We start from the raw sequence: 19,536 nt of genomic DNA on the forward strand, positions 1-19,536 counted from the left end.
CTCTACCCCCGTTTTCCCAGAGGCGGATGCCGTGCATTCTGCCGTGGGGATGTGGTATTAGACAGCCCGTATCCAAATGGCACCCGCAGAGCACAGGAGCCAGGGACCAACATGACTACAGGATTACACAGCAGCAGGTGTGAATCACAGCTTAACTCACAAAAGCACACATATACACATACACACAGGAAGGGGGGGCTCGATAAAGAGGGAGTTCAGATTAGCCACTTTTAGGTGCCATTTTCAATGGCGACAATTTTCGGCTCTGCAGTGCTGAAATTGTCGGGGTCTCGGGCCTGCAGGCGCACAGCCACCGAGCTGAAAATGGCCGACCAAAGGGGGGGCAGTTATGGGCTTTCATATGGGTGAAGTGGAGGGGGTCTCTGCTTAAGAAGATGTTTGACCCCCCGGGAGGAGACGCGGTCAAAGAGCGTCCGTGTTCTTTGATGTGTCACAAAAATAAACTCGCTCTCGACTTGCAGAAAACATAGGCAGGAAGAGCACTCGGCGCATGAGATCACTCGTAACCGTTGTGTCTTTTCTGTCCGATACTGTATCGCTCACACTGAGTGGACACAAAAAGGAACAAAGAACAGTAATGAAAAACGAATGAATCAATATCCCTGCACCAAATAAGATGAAACTGAGGATTGCCTCAAACTTCTTAATTGTACCTTAACCCTCATGTTCTGTTGAGACTTTTTTTTGTTTAAGACTTTGATGATGTATGAACAAAACTGTAGTAATTAATTAACCTCTTATATTTCTTTTAACATGTTCCTCTGACCTAGTCAAGTAATATAAATTATTGAAGCTTTATTCCATTTTTACCAAAAATTAAGCTTCAATATGTGTAGACTTGTACAAAAGAAATTTCACTGCATCTATTCATGTTTTATGTCTTTTAAATGTTTTTAAGTATGTTTAAAAGAAATAAAATGATTTTTTAAAAATGACTAAACATTTTTCCATGGAGCATGATCAAGAATTATCAAGTTCAGAAAAGGCATCAAGTTTGAACCTTATTTACTTAGTTTACTTAGTGGTCTTAACCCCCAACATGTGGGTTAAGAAATTTTGCATTAATTATTTTTTTAATTATTCACTATTAAATAATTTATTGTATTTAAAACTCTTAAAACTTTAATATATAAATGTATAACCTGAAATACAAGGTGCTAAAATGCTAACAACTCTGGTTCAATGATAGTCTGAGATGCATATGGTTTAATTACAGCACCACGCCGGGTGACAGGATAATATGACCATGGATCCATGTTCACAAAATGAAAGGAAGAATAAAAAGGAGGAGTGAAAGAGAGACAGAGAAAGAGGGAGGGAATGGAGAAGAAGAGGAGAGGCCCATTTGTAATGTATACTACAGGAGGCATTGATGATTGCAATTATCAAATAGCTGTTTTAAAAGGCCATTGATTGGTGTCATTAACTCAGTGAGTGTTTACTGATTGCTGCATTTGCACGATCACTCATGCTGGGTGCTCGCGCATCTGTTCTGATTAGCCCTGAAGAGGAGTGGGCCGTCAAAGGATGGATATAAGCTCACACATGTTCAGCTGGCAATGAGTGTGCGGACACACACAGAATTTGTACATACACAAATTAATAAATCACACATAAAGTTCTTGTATGCGCACACATAGCCAGAATTCTCAGACACACATTGGCTGGCACACAAAATGCTTATCTACTCAGGGCTACTGTATTCAGTTATGTCAAAAGCCTTGTTAGAACACAACTGAGAATGGAGGCGTAACCCATCATGATAGGAGAGGGGGGGAGGAGTTCTTAAGTGCCTATTTTAACTGTTTTCTCCCAGGCTGCCTGGCTACCAGCCCACCCCCAAAACAGCCCTCTTTATTGGCATGTAAAAGTCCAGCTTCATGGGCCTGGCCAGACAGACCAGCCTGACAACTGCAAGAGTGTTTCAGCTTCCTGACCGCCCCGAACTCTGGCCCTTTTACTAACCGCACACCGCCACGGCAACCAGCTGCCACTGTGCTCTTATCAGTGGGCTGCCTCCTTGTCACCACAACAAACAAGCCCCTACTGCCACCAAACAACCACCCACAGAGAAAGAGAGAGGGATGAAAGTGAAAGCGCTAGAGAGGGAGAGAACAGTTAAGACAAAGGCTGTCCAAAAGATGAAAAATGCAACCTTTGCAGGCAGTATACAGAGGTGGGAGGACAACAAGGCAACTTCACTGTCTATGACATCCCACAATCTTGTTCGTGCAATTTGGCGGATGGTAGAATGAACAAAAATGGTGTCTCGATGAGTTGAAAGGAGTGAATTTATTTACATTTTAGAAAGATGATAGTTTCTAATAGATGTTAAATGGCCAGTTTTATTATCCATAATCTATTGTTAACTTAGATAGAATGAGAGAATGATTAGATAGATAGATAGATAGATAGATAGATAGACTGTGCAGTGAGGCAACAGCTGTTCTAGGTTACAGATACCAAAGAAAATCAGAGGAAATAGGAATGAAACTAAGGGGGACCAAATGGACAATGTGACCACGATAATCTAAACAAAAGACATATATTTGTTTCATGATTTCTTCTCACCCCCTCCCACAACTCTTTCGTTCCCGACCACGTCTTTCCAAATAAAAAACCCCTTCCACGTGTCACTTCAAAAATAACTGCGGTCACACCTGAGAGGGGGCGAAAGATACACTCTCACTTTCTCCAGAACAGCTGTAGCTTAACACGGCCTCTGAAACACAACCGCTGCGACAGACGCGATAGTCGACGGAGTCACACAGTGCACAGACAGTCAGGCGCAGTGACAGGCATTGAATTTAAATATGAGCTAGCTGCTGCGAGGGGATGCACAATTAGAATGCAGGATTGGATCAATAGGCGTGCTGACAGATGGATTACTAAGGTAAATAGATGATACATGCTGCTAAATAATTAATCAGGCCCCTACGAGCGGCTGGACAGAGAGTGACGGGAAGAAGGTACAAAATGGCAACACTTTCTAATGTGTGTGGGCTATTGGCATTCTGGAGGAGCGTGCGTGTCTCCATGCAGATTCTCCTGAGCCGCCTTTCCGCCTCAGGTCTCACCGACCGGTAATGAGCAATGATCACACACACGCGGCCCTCTCAGAAGCAATAAAGCAGAGCTGGAAGCTTCTTTAGCACCCGAAAACAAGCTACAAACTGCTACAGGTGTAAGGGCTTATGGCATGCCTCTAGCTAATGCTAATGTTCAGAAGAAAGCCGAGCTTACATTAAAGACATTTCTCATGCAAGATGTCGCTCTGGATGCTGTTGTATTAATCCGCGACAGTCGCCTGAATCTCCCAGAAAGCCCCCCAACGCATCTCGCTTGGTAATCACTTGTGTTCAATAATTCACATTTAAAGGATGCAATAAATATATATAATATGTGTGTCCTTTAGCCAAGCCAGCTTTTTGGAAACAAGTCTGTCACAGAAGACTGCACCCGCACATGAAGAGAAGATTAGATTACTGGGGGAAACAGTGAGGAGGGGTGAAGGAAGAGAGGGAGAAGGATAAAGAGGTGGTGGTTGTGAACGGGCGGGCGGGCTGGCTGGCTGGCTGGGGTGGGTCTGCTGTGCTCTGGGAGGTGAACCTGTTAGCGAGAGTGAAGTTTTATCCCCTACCTTTTTAAGGGACTCAGGGGGACGAGGCTTTTCAGCACATCTGCATTAGTCCAGGATGGGGAGGAGGGGAGTTTGAGCCTGATCTAAAGGCTGTTCCTGGTTGCCGGTGGCCCGGAACTAAACTCAGGGTTGACGGACGGCCCACTGTGGTATCATGACCGGCTCCCTGACCCTGGGTGCATGAGCAGAATGGATACTAATGCCAGCTGTGCGGTTCTACAGGACTCAGTGGACCGTTTTCAGCTTGCTTTTATAGCAAAGTGTGACATCACCACAAGGCCCACATCCAGGCCATGGGAACAAGCCTGACCTAAATCCTGGGTGCATGTGTGTGCTTGACAGAACCCCCATACAGCTGCGTGCACACATCTGTGCTTGAATCTATGAATGGAAATAATTTAGGTCACAATGCATAGTCTAATAGTCTTTTAAACCACAAATAATTCAAAGTAATATGCAATTTCATACCAAACAAGCGTGTTTGTAAGCTACTGTATATTCATGAGGATTGTGCTGCGGTGTAAAACCGTCACGTTCTACGTCAATTCACTCATTCACTCTGATCCCAGCTGTTTGTCTGCAGAGGATGCATGCTCTCATCTCATTTCCCCTGTTCATTTCCCTAACAGTGGCTCCAGCAGTCCGCACACACTAGCCTGTGTCCAATTCAAGTGGGCCTGCCAACAAAGCTCAGGCAGGAAGCGCTAATCCTTGATCTGCATCATGCCGCAATAATGGCTCGGCCCGGCACTCCTTCACACAGAGCGGTGCAGCCATGGCCTGCTGCACTGACACCTGCTGTCTTTTGCCAAGAGTGACCAGAAGAGAGAGCAAGATGGATCACACACTTTGCTCTTCTGATCTGCAAAAAGTAATTCTCATCACTCTCAAATGCCTTTGGGAGGCTGGGTTTCAAATAGAGATGAAACCTAAATCCCCTAAGGTTGGTTGCAAACAAATGTTTGCTATAAAACCGTCCAGTTTTATTGCTCTGTTAAGCAATTGTGAAGATACAAAGAGACAGAACGCTAGAATGCTAGAATGCTAGAATGCTAGATAGCTAGATAGCTAGATAGATAGATAGATAGATATAAAAAGAGAGGGAGAAGCTGGAAGGGAAGGAGGGATGTATGAAGGGTGGAGGGGGCACCAACAGGAGGCAACATGAGAGGACAAGCCTTTTAACATCTGGGTAAGCACAGACGAGCAGCCGCTCTGCAGCCTAATTATTAGAACACTCTTACTTAACTTAACCTCGTCACTAGACCGTGACAGAGAGAGGGAGGGAGCAGGAACCAGAGCAGGAGGACAGATGAGGGAGGGAGGGAGAGACAGAAGGAGGGGGATTTTTGTTGGGATGACAATGTTGATCTCCTTAACTATTCACCTGCCGGAGAAAATCGACAATAGTGTCGGCTTGAGAAAAAAGAAACCTAAAAACGTTTCTCTCCAACTCCAACTATTTTTTATTGTTTGATAATAGCAGATTTCCATTATTATGATGTATCCTGGTGCATTTGCCACTTCTGCTGCAACTGTTTCCTAAAGTTTTCAATACACCCGAAAAAAAAACACACACAAACATGCCACTGACATCTGCTCTGACAAAAAAAAAGAGGTAAAAAAACAACAACTGTGTGTTTTTACAGCTGTCAGTGCACACTGCTCTTCAGAGCTTTTGAAAGGGAAAAGACGGCGGAATAACTATACACTCTGACAGATCTGTGCAGCCCAATCGAAAAACATGAAAACAAGAATCAATCACGCAGACAGAGTAGGGAGTGAGGAGAAAGAGAGAGCAGAAGAAAGAAAAAGAGACAGAGAAAGAGCACCAGCAAATAATTAAAGGCTCAAACCCAGTGGCTGACTGGCAACTACAAAGCCAGAGAGCGACAGGGAGACGCAATGCAAAAATAACCATGCTTGCTAAAAATCTCGGCGCAACTGCTCAGGAGCCGTGTAAATTAGAGGACGAGTCCCTGCCAGGTTTGCCACTGTAACAATATATCCTCGTGACTGACACTCTGACGTGTTTGGGGAGGACACGAGAGAATCTTTTAACATGTGTTGATGTGTGCTATAATCTGTGCTATATATCGACCCGAGCTGAAATCATTTGAAGTTCAGAACAAGTGTGTGGAAGCTCCACGGGGAAGGACGGGCGGTCGGCGGCCCTGCTATAAGACCGTCTCGCTGCTGGGGTGGTGGGGGTTAAGCACAGAGCTGCCAGCCACCCGGTTCCCTGTAAATCAGTGGGGATTTATGGAGACAGGCCCACGCGGCTCACGGGCTGGTCACGTCAGGAAGGAAGCCTGTGTGGCTGTGCTCTGTTGTCTTAAGGATTTTTTCCCTTTTATTTCAGCTGCTCAGGAAGGCAGCTGCAGTCTGCGTTTCAGCTCACAACGCTGCTGATTGCTCATCCCCTGCCTTTTATTATTTTTTTATCTTTCTTTCATCTCACTCTTCCTCATTCCTTGCCTTCTCTACTTCTAAGACTACGTCTAATGTCTTATTTTTTCTGTAGGTCACACTGAGTTTGGAAACAGGTTACACTATATCAGTCTCTCTGTTTATCACACACACACACACACACACTTTCCCTCTGGATGTGAAGCTGGGATAGCTGTCCTGGGTCAGGTTCACTGCTCAGCTCTGCTGTGCTAATGTGTGTCGGGAGAAGGCAAACAAACATGCTACAGATGTAACACATTCACACTGGGAAATGAACACACACACACACACACACACACACGCACACACAAACAAACATCAAATGCTAGAGACAAAATTCCATGGTGACCATCATTTCTTCCAAAATTAGTCAGTTAGTCATACTACTCTAAATTCATACTAATGAATTATAATAATAATGATCACATTACTGTAATATTAGACTATAACATTGGACTTTTTTTTCTTTTTTTTTCTTTATTTAATATCTTTGATATAATTATAAAATATAAGCTAAATTAAATTAAATAAGAAAATGAACCAAAAAAAGTCATAGAAAAACATTTTATATTATAAATGATATAAATATAAAATCTAATAAATTAAATAATTAAAAAAAATGAACAAAATAACAGTAAATATTCTATATATACACAAAACAAGGTAACCAGATTTGATTTAATTTGGTGAAAAATATGGTTAAAAAATTGTTTTTGTAAGGGACACATTCTATTCACACGTTGTTCTCCTTTCCATTCAAAAATTATGAAAACATCATGCTGTAAAGCTCTAGATGTGACATGTTGTAACTCTTGAGAGGGCCGAGACTATCTGCAGGAATTGTGTCATCATAGGACTGTATCTTACCAACGTTTCCTGCTCGCTAGCGTAGAGGCTGAGAATCACACTAGCTGCACTACAGTGCAGATTTGGGGCTTAATGCCCAGAGAGAGGACAGGGTTCCTGAAGTGACAGCCAGTAGCACGGTAGCCAGTCAAGGGGAACCCAATTTAAGTCTCTTCTACAACACTGCTTGAAATTAAATTGCATTAGAGCCCTTGGTGGGCCTAAGGTTTAATCTAATTAGATTCGGCTTTAAAAGAGAGGAGGAGAAGAAGAGAGGCAGAGAGTGAGAAGGCAAAACTGTCTCCCACTCTTCAAATTTTAAAACGCTCTCTCTCTGTTTTTTCTCTACAGAGAGAAGACTGAGGCTTTCCTATCCCTTCCGCCACCCTAATCCCCTCTCATTTCAGCAAGAGAAGCCGCTGCTCTTATCTGATAGTATGAATGTCAGATTACAGTCCATTGAGGGACTTGGATTATACCTGGATTGGCCCTCGAGAGCTGCTATCTGTGCTTAATCTGAGTTGAGGGTGAAGGTGTTATAATCCCTCTAGCCGAACGGACGGGCACTGTATCACTGCTTCCTGTGCTGCTGCTGGTTCAAAAGCGCTATGGTGGATGTCTTAAAGAGCGCTCTCAAACGAGACCCCCTCAGAGGAGAAATTCTAGATGAGATACTAGACACAGTTTCCTCTAGTCTGTCTCTCTTCCTCCCTCACACTCCTGCCTTCCTCTCTCGTTTCTTGTTGGGTGTCATTCATGCTCCTCCCAGCCTGCGTGCTGCTGTTTTTATCGGATCAGTCTCAGCTCACCGCCCTTGTCTCTCATCTGTACGATCAAGGGTGCTTCCATCTCTTCCTCTCTTTCTGTATCCCTCTCTCGCTCTTTACCCCGCTGCTGGGCCTCCCTGTTGTACTATAGCTCTCCCAAAAAGAGCGAATTTGAAAACTAAAAATCTACAAATTTCTGGATTTGAGTGAGAGTGCACACATGAGGACAAATGCTATAAAGGACAGTTCTTCTGAGAGAGAGAGAGAGAGAGCGAGAGAGAGAGAGAGAGGAATTTTAAAAAGAGAGATTGGCAGAGAGAGGCATAAACCAATAAATAGACAAGAAAGCCAGATAAAATAAACAGGGAAAAAAGGTCCCATTTAATGTATAACATAAGTTAACGGATTAGCTATCTTGAACTAACAATGAGCAATATATTATTTTACAGCATTTATTAATCTTTGTTAATGTTAGTTAATAAAAATACAATTGTTAATTTATGTTAGTTTGTAGTGCATTAACGTATGTCAATCAATTCATCTTTTGATATTAAAAATGTACAGTATTAGTTAATGTCACATAAAGTAAAATTAATAAATGCTGCTGAAGAATTGTTCAATTTTAGTTCAAGTCAATTAATGTAGTTAACTTTTTTATTTTTTAAATGAACCTTATTGTGTGTTACCAGAAAACAGAGACATTATGTATACATTATGAATTCATTTACATTAATGTGTGTGTCTCATTACATAGCAATTGTCTTCTTCTCAAATCAGATTTATTTGGAAAAACAATTACTTCTTTTCGCTAGTAAACATCTTGAGAATGAAAGTGGCTAAGAAGTGGTTTCTGTTTGTGTGTGTGTGTGTGTGTGTGTGTGTGTGTACCTATGTTTTCATTGGGATTCTAATGTATTTGAGTAAGAGTGGTCAGGTTGGATTACTTCAGTAATACCAGTGGACTTCCGCTCTGCAGAGGTCTTATGAATCTGTGCACACATTTCACATTTCCTCACCTCCAAAACGCACACATACACACTCATATACACACTCTCTCACCCAAGAGAAACCTCCATTTCATTTATGAGTGTTATCTGTGGAATGTATCTGCTCTGTAAGACCGGTAGGGCACACTCTCTAAACATTTCCAAGCAGTTTGACTTGTGAAGTGGGACACACTTTCTACATTACAGAGATAACATATCACAACAAGAAATTTAAAAGTTAAACACTGTTGCACACACACACACACACACACACACACACATACACACATATATATATATATAATTAATTTAATTATTCATCTTTATTCTTTTATTTTTATTTCCAACTGTTTTTTAATCAGTTCATTATTTTAAATGTTTTTCTAAAATTGCTCTAGACTAACTTTAGTTTAATTAACTTTACGACGAACCTAATAGATTTTTGAGACCCATTTGAGTGTAGCTAGCTTATGTAAAAAGAGACAGCAAAACAAAATGTACAAAAAACAAAGGTTATCAAACAAATGTGTGGGACCTTATTGCTACACAACCAAAAAAAATCAATTTTGGGATCTAAAAGTAGTAGCAGACTCTTAAGTATCTGAGTTATTTGTACAGATGTAACACAGTTAGCGGACATTAATAGTGTACTTCATTTAAAAAAGACTGTACTCACAGCGCTCAATGCGATCCTCCGGACTGGACGAGGTTTCTCGGTCCGACAGCAGGCCTGACACTGCGAAGATCTTCTTCCCCACATCTTCCACGGCTTTGAGAGCACTAGGCGAGCTGGAGGGGATCTGAGCACCACCAAAGTCATACTCTTTCCCTTCTGCGTCCGAGTAGCGCAGGTGTGGGGAGGCCTCGGCCTCCAGGCAGCCCTTTAGCCGCTTGGCTGGGGTAAAGGCGGACTGGTATCCACCTCCCGCTCCATCACGGTCCTCCAGAGGAGAAGCGAATGGCCGGAAGGCCCCAATGCCACTGTGGTTGAGCATGCTTATGGGTGAGCAGTCCAAATTTGGAGGGGCAAACTGATGATGGAGGTGTAGGAGGGAAGGAGGGAAGTCCCTATTGGGGAAGCCTGGTGGTACGGCGCCCTGCCGGTGGTACATGGAGGCGAACGTGTAGGAACCGTTGTTGAAGGGAAGGTGAACATCCTTCTCCACAGAAACCGGCACGCCGAACGGGCGAGGCTGCTGGCAGGAAATGGAGGCATCGCGGCTGGCCTCCGCCGTTGATGCTAGCACCATTAGCGCCGGGGATGCTAACGGGTTGGGCAGGTAGGAGGAGCTCTCCATTTTGAAAGCTGCCCGGTGCAAGTCCATTTTTGAGACTGGGCTGAGGTTGGGCGGAGGGGGGGTTAGGGGCGAGAGCAGAGGGATGTGGGGGAGGGGTGGAGAGAAGAGAGACGGGGTAAACGGTATGGGCAGAATGGTGCAAACTTTTGCGCTGTCGACACTCTGGCAGAATCGGGGGTCGCTCTCACTGGCGGCTCATCCTCGATGGTCCTCCACCTGAAGAAAGTTGAACAGAGTAGGAGTTAAACCACTTAAAAACACTCTGAAACTCTTGCCTACTTTTCCCTTTCCGAAATAGAAAGTTTCTCCCATAGATCTGAGGTTCAGATCACATATAAGCCTCTTACTCCATCTCCCTGTCTGTAGAACAGAACGGCGTCTGAGGCAGATAAGAGCCGTGCACTGATCAGATAAGAGTGCGGCCCTGCTCGTGTGAACACCCTGCTCCTCTGCCTCCGATGGGATTCTCATACTGATATCATATCAGCCTGCCATCTGCACAGGAAATTTGACTGAATGAATAAATTAGACGCACTTCACCCCTTGACCTCTGCTGCAGCCAAACAGCCCGAGAAGAAGCCCTGGAGGATAACATTCAGTGATTGCCAAAAGTGTGAGTGGGTTTAATGAGAAGCGTTTTAGCCAATCTGTCTATTTGTGCGTGTGTGCGTCTGTCCGTCATCACTAATCCTTTGTGGTTGACCCGAAAGTGATCTATAACAAGTTAAATGGACATTTAACATACGTACATAAAATTCTGAAATTATTGTACTGCTCAAACTGCACACTCAAATACAAAACAAAATGACTCTGTTTAACAATTCTTTATTTTTTATCATCAACCATCATTAAAAAGGGTAAAAAAAAAAAAAAAAAAACTTTTTGATTTTGAATAACATTACTTCTTTGAGGACATAAAAGTGAAATACACTACTGTTCAAAAGTTTGGGTTCAGTAAGTTTAAAAAAAAAAAGAAATGAATACTTTTATTCAACAAGTATGCATTAGTCTAATTAAAACTGACATCAAAGTAATTTATTATGTTGCAAAAGATTTCTATTTCACATAAATGCTGTTTTTTTTTACTTTCTATTCATCAGAAAAAAGTCCTGGACAAAACTTCCACAAAAGTAAATAAGTAATATTTTTAAGTAATATTAAATGTTTTCAATAATATTTCACAATATTTCATGTTTATGCAATAATATTTCACAAATGTTATTATATTTTTGATTAAATAAATGCAGCCTTAGTGAGCATAAGAATCTTCTTTTAAAAACATTCAAAAAAACTTGCCAACCCCAAACTTTTAAACAGTAATGTTGTGAGATGTCACATATATGTACAGAAAACAGAATTCAATCTGTGCATCTGGAGAACAGGCCTTCTTATTCAGAGTAATTAAAATAGATGGGCCTTTAGACTTGTGTCACGGCGAGGCCATTTCAAATGCCACACAGAATATCAGGCTGCATCAAAGAAACTCCTGGGGAATTTATCAGGGCATTTTTACAGATATCAGCAGTCCAGAACACTCATTCGAATCAATTTTAAAACTCGATCTGCACACACACACTCTGCGGGCCCAGTAAAAAGAGCTTTACATTATCACATACATGGCAGGGGAATGTGTGCCGTTTCCTGTCTGTAGAAAATGGGTTACACTACACCTCTTGATGCTGGCGAGAAGCCCAAGAATCGCATTACATTCCGTCTTCTCACTCGGCCTAGCTGGGAAAATAGCACCTTGAAAATGCACCAATATCGAAAGCCCCTTCTTTTTTATCCACTCTCACACTCATCAGGGCCTCGTCTCTGTATCGAATCTCTCCCCTCGGATAACCTCTAAAAAATGAGTGCGGGTGGGTGTTGATAGCAAGGTAATACAGTGATAAGTACCTGGATATTTCAATTTTATTATCATTACCATCAGCGCAGTCAGGCAGTGTGAAACTGACAATCCAATAAAAGGACACAGGATATCCCCCCAGTGGCGCACCAGAGAGAGAGAAAAGGGGGCACAACTAGGCTGAGTGTTGTACAGATGTGCTAATCATTTCTGTGACTGCGGCCGGTCTGCCTGGTGCCCCAGCTACACACACGCACAAAAGCATGCACAAACTGAGAGCCCAGTGTCCCAGAGCAACCAAAGAGAGCAGTGAGTCAGCCTGACACACACTGACACGCCAAAGAGTGTGTGAGCGAGAAACAGAGACTGCGCAATGTCCACCACAACTCTTGTCACGCTTCTTTCCCTCCGTCTATCAAGAAAAATCTAATCTTTGCAAGCAAAATCAAAGATTCAAGAAACCATCTTAAATGAGGCAAAATAAAATCCATTTCAAAGTGCTCAACATAGTAATTCATCTCTGTATTGCAAGATTAAAAAGTAGACTTGAATGACAAAGTACAAAAGCTCGTGTTGACATAAAATAACAACAGAGACTAAATAAATAAATACATGTTATTAGTTTTTCATTTAATGTAATAATAATAATAATAGTTAATTCCCCTAGAAATGAACATTTAAATTTCATTATGCTATATTTGTCACAAGTTAAAAATTGAGATTGATTATCTGGGAATAAAATAAATCTGTCACTGAATAGTTACAGTGATCCAGCATAAATCTAGCATTGCATTTCCTTTTCAAATGACATCGTTATGATATTGCAGTGTCAGTTGCCATGATGAGCTATGTCTCTCTCTCTCAGAAAGTTAGTGATGTAAGGAAACAGAAAAGGTACAACAAAGACAAATAAGAAGTTGTCAATGACACATTTTCTCAGCACAGCTCTGGGGAGCAGTGCAAATGAATCCAATTTCATCGAAAACAAACAATGGTCAAATTTGACTGCAGAGAGAAAATGCAAAAAGTTTCGGCGGAGGGTGTCACTCAAACCGCAGCTCCTGCTCCTCTGCCTGTCTGTCAGTATATTTAGAGATTGTTGACAACCGTGAAAGTGCCACTCTTACATTTTATTACAGGACAGGGCAGACACTGTCATTCAAAACACACACATTCAAATCCACACATCTCCAACTGTCTGAGCTAGACACCATGTGAGAAGACAAAAATGGCAACAGTTACAAGAATGCGAAAGACAAAAGGAATTCATGCTAATTGCTGCTCCAAATTAAGCCATGCCAACCATTTCTCACACTTTTTTAAACTTTCACTGAAAAGCTTCCAGCAGTGTCAAAAAATATGATGTGGTGTGAAGGCTGTTATGCGTGCAGCTGCTAAAATGGAGAGCCCTCAAACGACGTCGCAGGAAATGACACTGGTGCAGTACGAAGCACATTTTAACTACTTTGCTCTTGAAAACTTCCCAAACGCCTTTGTCTAAAGGGTCTCAGCAGCACTCCAGCACTTGTTACGTTTTTTAATCACCCTGGAGGGTAAACTTATGTTTATCCACAACAGTCTTCTTAAGCATCCACTCGAAATGGCTGCCGTCACCGACACAAACACGGCACTCCAGTCTCTCCTCAGCTTGTCAATCAGGGAAGCGGCGTTAAATATTTGTGGTGAGGAGGGTAAAAGGTGCTGCATGGATCGCCCAGGCCGCATTTGCTCGGCAGAGGATGGCTCACTTAGTATTCCGCAAGGAAGCGCTTTTGGACCGGAGAACAGTCGATATTATTGAAAATACAGTCATTCACCGTCGGCTGGCCTGCAACTTAGGACCACGCAGATAATATATCCTGCTGAATTAGAATCAAAGCCCTCGTGATTTGAAATCTTCCACAGAACAATTCAATAACATGTAGCAACTGCGGTATGAGACAAAAAAAAAAAATGAACGCCTGCATCCTGAAGACGTGAAAGTGAGATTTAATGACAGACTGAGAACGTAGTGAAGGATAATGACACTTGGACATACAGCTAACTAAATCAATAATGATAGTACAAGCTGTGCCTCAACACTCCAGTTCACTATCAACAAATAAATTCCCCACAGTGTATGACACACAATAAAACCCAGCAATAAATAGAGGTAATCAATCACTGCTTTATTGGATCTTATCGCCTGCATAAGTATACCGAGGGCCCGCCTCTAAACTTTCGCAACTTTTTTTTCCCCCAGACAAAATTTGCACGATTTACTCTCGGCTTAGAAAACGTGCCACTCGCCATGAGCTGTCAGAATAAGTGAGGATTTGCTTTTCAAATAAAGCTTTGCGGCGGGCACCGGGGAACATTGATTCATTGTGAACAAAATGATTTTCAAAGTTTCCTGTTCTGCCTGCCCTATTCATTTCAGGGGCTGATGGACTGTTTGTCTCATCCCACCCACCTGAGCCAACTAATTCCTCACTAAGCCCAGATTATTTGCAAAGGTGTCTGGATCCTCTGTGCTCAGAGACAGGACTGGACTGCAAAGAAGCCACGGCGACACCAAACCACCCACCCACCCACCTCACCACCCTAACAGCTGTCCACTGCTGCCTGCCACTGTGTACTGAGACAGAGCAAGAGAGAGAGAGAAAGAGACTTTACACTGTTTTGATTTTGCCTGGTTTGAGCACACTGTTTGCCAACCAGAGGCTCATCCATAAAATTTCAAATGTTCCGCCTCGGAACTAAATAAAAAGGTACATGAATAGGCGTGTCTGCACGCTTCAAAACATAATGGAAGGGGACATGGTGAAGTTAGGCAATCCAAGGACTACACCTGATTATTTTCATCTTTATACAACCGTCCAAACGCTTGTCACGCACATGCATCTTAAATATTTCTCGACAAATTCAAAAGAATCCTTTAAGGACCACGACCCTGTGCTCAAACTGTGGTATTATTTGTAGATTATTTTAATTACCATACCATTCCACCATCTGCATGACAAATGAGCTTTCGGTGAAGTGTTTATTAGCACGTCAAAACATAAACATGCACGAGGGCGGGTGGGTACCAGTTAACGGGGTTAATTCTAGTTTAATTCGTTGGGAAACGGCACGCTTGTCGATAAGGTGGAATAGACAAAAGGCCAATCAAGCCGGTGCATTTGAGAAATGCGTGCTTCATTTACTTTCAGCGCGCGGTGTCGGATGGATTTTTCTTTTGAATCCAGACCAGAAAGACCTTCTCAGTCACATATTATTGTAAGTTAGAGCCGCAGAACTTCTTGTTGTCTCCGTCCTCGCTGGCTGTGGGGAAGGATGCTCTCCTCTCCTTCTAATTGTTAACAAGAATGAAAACGTTTGATTGCGCTTGCTCTTTTTTTAATGCTACAAATCCAGAATAAAATAACTCTGGCCATTGATCCGGCCACTGGAATCGACATTAATTTGAGTTCACTTCTCACTTTGCACGGGGATCAATGAGAAGCAATAACAACTGACATCGGCGCTGAAAAGGACAGAGCAGAAAACGCAGGGGTGAAAATCGAAACGCTGACGAATAAATCTGCTGCTTTTCTTCCATCCTGTTGTCTCATTGAAACTCGAACCGAACTATTGTGTTAAATAAGTCGGGGCAAAAATAAATAAACAAATAAACTTTATGGGTTGAAAACTTTAAATCAGACTAAAAGAATGGAAATGCGATGTTAATGTTTTGGATGCAGGAGCGCAACAGCTAGGGTGCAGTGATTTAATTTGGTTCATTTGCTTTTAATAATAATTTTGATAAAACGGGTTAAATAAACATACAAATAGAATTTAGACTATTTAAGATATCGAAATGTTTCTACAGATGTTTTGCATAATCCTCCATGTATAATTAGAATGAAAATGAATTTAAAAAGAACACTGAAGACACTATAGTGGATTTCACAAGGCTCCGTATCTCACTGTCCATTACTTAGCCTATATTTAGCAAATAATCTAATTTAACATATTCCAGTGATTTTGGCTCTACTCGCTCCAGTACAAATATCAATTAACACACTTATCTTAAAAGACATTGTACTCTTTGAGGACCATAATTTCATTCTGTAATGCTATTTCCGAGATTCAAAAACATAAACTTGATGTTATTATTTAAACATCTATGTAATCATCAAATACGGCCAAATGAAATATTAAGTGTAATAAAAAAGATTTATGACTAAATTAAATATGACAATTAAATATGGAGCAAATTAAGCGTGTAATTGTGAAAAATTATTCGGCCAGTCTGAATGAAAGCGCGTAAATAAAAGCGCGTTCCTGACCTGTAGAACAATTTAAAAAATAAACAACGAATTAAGTCATTTAATATAGATTTGGGAGTACCACACATTGTTTGTTGCTGTTGCTGTAAATATAAAATATAAAGTTATAAATAATAATTTGATTTAATTACAATATATACACAGTTGTAAAGTGCAAAATAGTTTCATATTTACTGCACAAGGCCGTAATAATGGAATAAAATAATAAGCTAATAAACTCCCTCTTACAAATGAAAATTCACAAATGAACGATGTTAAATGAAAGAGGCTATTTACTTAACAACGAATGTATTCTGTCACCCTAAATATAAATAATTAATGTGACTGTGAAGAAGAAAAAGTCTGTAAGGAGAATTATAGGGTGTTTAGATATGTAGCTCTGTCCTAACACTGAAAATATTAAATAGAATAAATAAACCCCTAACTGTAAGCATACTATGACGCAAAACTGCTACTTTAAGTTTCAGAATTGAAGACAAGTGTTTTGTTGTGATTGCTTTTTTTTTATCTCTAATATTTATTTGTTGTTGTTGTTGTTAAAAATAGATTAAAATAATGTTGTTATAAAAAACAGACTAAAGATAAAGCGTTAGTAGAATTATTCAAATGATTGAAAACTGTAAATAATAATTTAAAAAAAAATCTAAGCAACGCGACAATGTTTTTAAAACACTGTGGAGTTTATACACTAAAAGATAAGTCTTAGATAACAAGTCTTAGTCTGAAAGCTTTGCCCCGAATTTTCCTTGGAAATTCTATTAACAACTCATGAGCACAGCGGAACCACTCCCGTATATGTTGTGTAAATTGTAGCGACCCATAGTAAACAGGTGTTTCCTTGCACCTTGTTTCCTTACTGCACGGATTCGATCCAGTTATAAGTGCTATCCAACTAACTGCTCCGAGTAGGCCTAAGGTTTTCTTATTTAACAACCATTGTTGACAGATGAATTTAAAACTAAACATTTCTTTTTCAATTAACACACATGCGCACTTAGAAGAAAAATAAAGAGTGTAACTCAGGCCAACAGTCTATTGTGGCTTGAGAACAAAATATAAATTATCCGCAACATTGGTCTCGAGCGCATTAGTTCCCGCTCAGATTACAGACTATAAATGGAGAGGACTATAAATGGAAGAGTTAAATCTTCACTCACAGGAGAAGTTCTCACGTCCACTACCAGTCACAAATTAGTTGGAAGCGTAACTGAACTACCCAGGAAGCTGGTTTAAAGCCCGGTCTGCACTGACAACGTTTGGTTATTAAAGGTTAACCCACTAAACATCACACACAAGCATGTTATACCGCAGACACGAGCACATCACCACGGGTATCATTATAACATGTTCCCTTTCAGTTCCATTAACCAAAAACACTAGTATTTCAATGACCCGCCTAATTTCCCACGACACTAGAAGGCGCTTGTGCAAGAGAGCAACATTAAATGAGAGTTTATGTGAACCGGCATTATTAAAACGTAACGCCGTGATAAACAAGATTGTTTAGGGGCATAATGATTTGTTTGTTAATAATATATACACATCTTTTAAGCGTAATAAGTGTTTCTCACATTCTCAGATGAATGGCATTCAAGTCAGTTAACCAGAGGTCAAATGCGCAATTTCAGCAAACTTTAACCCCAGGAACTGATGTTAAAGTCAAAGCAAAGTTAGCTGCTGAAATGTTATAGGAGTTCAGCAGCTCTTCCACACTAAAAGCGAAGGTGCTCCATAGAGTCACTAAAATGATTGCCGCAATCAAGCCATTACGCGCGAGCGAAACATGGTCTCTGATAGGAGATCTATTGAAATAATAAAGTTGCGCATCATCGCCTTAACTCAATTTCCACACAACAAAAAGCAAACAACAACAATAACAAATGCCGTACTATCCTGGAGCAAGAGACAGCCACGTTAGGGTGCGTTAAATCAGGCTCGGGGTCACTTATTAAACAGTCCGATAAAACTAGATTTCTCCACAGAAACATTAGACGAGTTCCCACGGGATCATAAAAACAATCTCTGTCAAGACATTCAGAGCACTTACGTTGTTTAAAAAAATCCCTTGGAAGGTTTAGCTGTGCTTTTATCCCCACAACTGAAACTTTTCGAAACAAGCGAGCGAAGATCACCGCGAAGCATGAGAAGCAAAGTAGAGTCGCACCTCGAGGAAAGAACGTGAGACGGTCGCCGCGCGTCAGACAGAGTTTCCCGGGTCGTGTCGTGCGTTGAGAGTTGTATCAGTTACATGTACCGACGAGATCGAGTCTGCGTTCAGTAGCAAAGTAGAGACGATAGGCAGAGATTTGCTCAGAGGTGGAAACAGTGTTGGAGGTGCAGTGCTGCCGCTCAGCGCCAGGTTCGCTCATTGACTGACATTCATTCTCTCCTCCTCGCGCGCTGAGGACCCCGACCCCCCTTCTCCACGCTCCCGTGGGGGATCTCATGGGCTGTTTTGTGAGCACGGAATGAATTATCGTCTCTCTTCACCACTTAGAAGACCTGGAAAATGAAGTCCACGACAAAACAAAAGATGTTTCAACAAAGCGCCAGGTCTTTACAGAAATACGTAAGTGTGCAGCGTCCCATTGCGCGCACCGGGTTGGCTCCGAGTTTAGCTATTTTAGTCCATATAAGTCGCATATAAGTGTGTTAACATGCTGTAAAAAGTAATTCTAGTCTACCTGTTGCTTATTTTTGCACATACCTGCTATTGAAGTTGAATAAGTACGACGAATTCCTTTCGAGAACATTTGTCAATCTGCAAAAAAACGGAAAACGTACGTTTTACTCATTTATAATTTTTTTTATATTAAACAAAATGAAAGCGAACATATATAAGCTGCCATGATATTGTTTCTACAGCTTTACTTAAAATAAATGACAGTTTATAGGTAAACATGTTCAAACAGTAACAGACTCCTTTGAATCGTCACCACGCAGAAATCCACCTGCTGGACAGAGATGGAATTACACTTTGTTTCAGCCTCGAGCAGAGAGCTAATATAAAGCGCAAGTTTACAAATGTCTTTCTTTGTAAACGATGCTTTTTTTTTCTTTTTCTTTTTTCTTTTTTTATAAATAGTCAGTAGAAGAAGTTTGTTGTGTGTGTTCCCAGGCCAGAGTAATAGGAGGGAGTGCAATGTTGGGGTGATGGGAGGGCAGTAGCCATACATATATGCATTACTGCATTACATTAGCACTCTCTTATATTGCTAATGACCTCCGTTAAAGCATCAGTAAAACAGAGGAGGAAATAGCCCATCCATGTCCAAGGTCCCTTTCCATTCAAAATCAAATTTCAGGCCTCAGTCTCTTAACATGTCTCTAAATGGACTGGTGTGGATTGGTGAAGTGCTTTGATGACA

At 41.3% G+C, this 19,536-nt stretch overlaps 1 protein-coding gene across 7 annotated transcripts in view; it reads right to left on the reverse strand.

Moving 5' to 3' along the window:
* LOC107700999 (E3 ubiquitin-protein ligase RNF220-like) overlaps window positions 1-18,597 on the reverse strand; it is a 129,210-nt gene extending 110,613 nt beyond the window's left edge. For 2 of the 7 annotated variants that reach the window (XM_016502889.1, XM_016502886.1), the window contains exons 1-2: window positions 18,216-18,597; window positions 9,388-10,225 (exon numbers count right to left, since the gene is read on the reverse strand). In XM_016502889.1, the coding sequence (XP_016358375.1) occupies window positions 9,388-10,036 (649 nt within the window). In that variant the 5' untranslated portion in view covers window positions 10,037-10,225; window positions 18,216-18,597. The remainder of the gene's footprint in view (window positions 1-9,387; window positions 10,226-18,215) is intronic. The other 5 variants (XM_016502887.1, XM_016502885.1, XM_016502891.1 and 2 more) reach the window with 3 other exon arrangements.
* Window positions 18,598-19,536: the final 939 nt, after the last annotated feature.

This window comes from Sinocyclocheilus anshuiensis, unplaced genomic scaffold, assembly GCF_001515605.1.
Source record: "Sinocyclocheilus anshuiensis isolate Anshui unplaced genomic scaffold, SAMN03320099.WGS_v1.1 scaffold1143, whole genome shotgun sequence".
NCBI classification, from domain to species: domain Eukaryota; kingdom Metazoa; phylum Chordata; class Actinopteri; order Cypriniformes; family Cyprinidae; genus Sinocyclocheilus; species Sinocyclocheilus anshuiensis.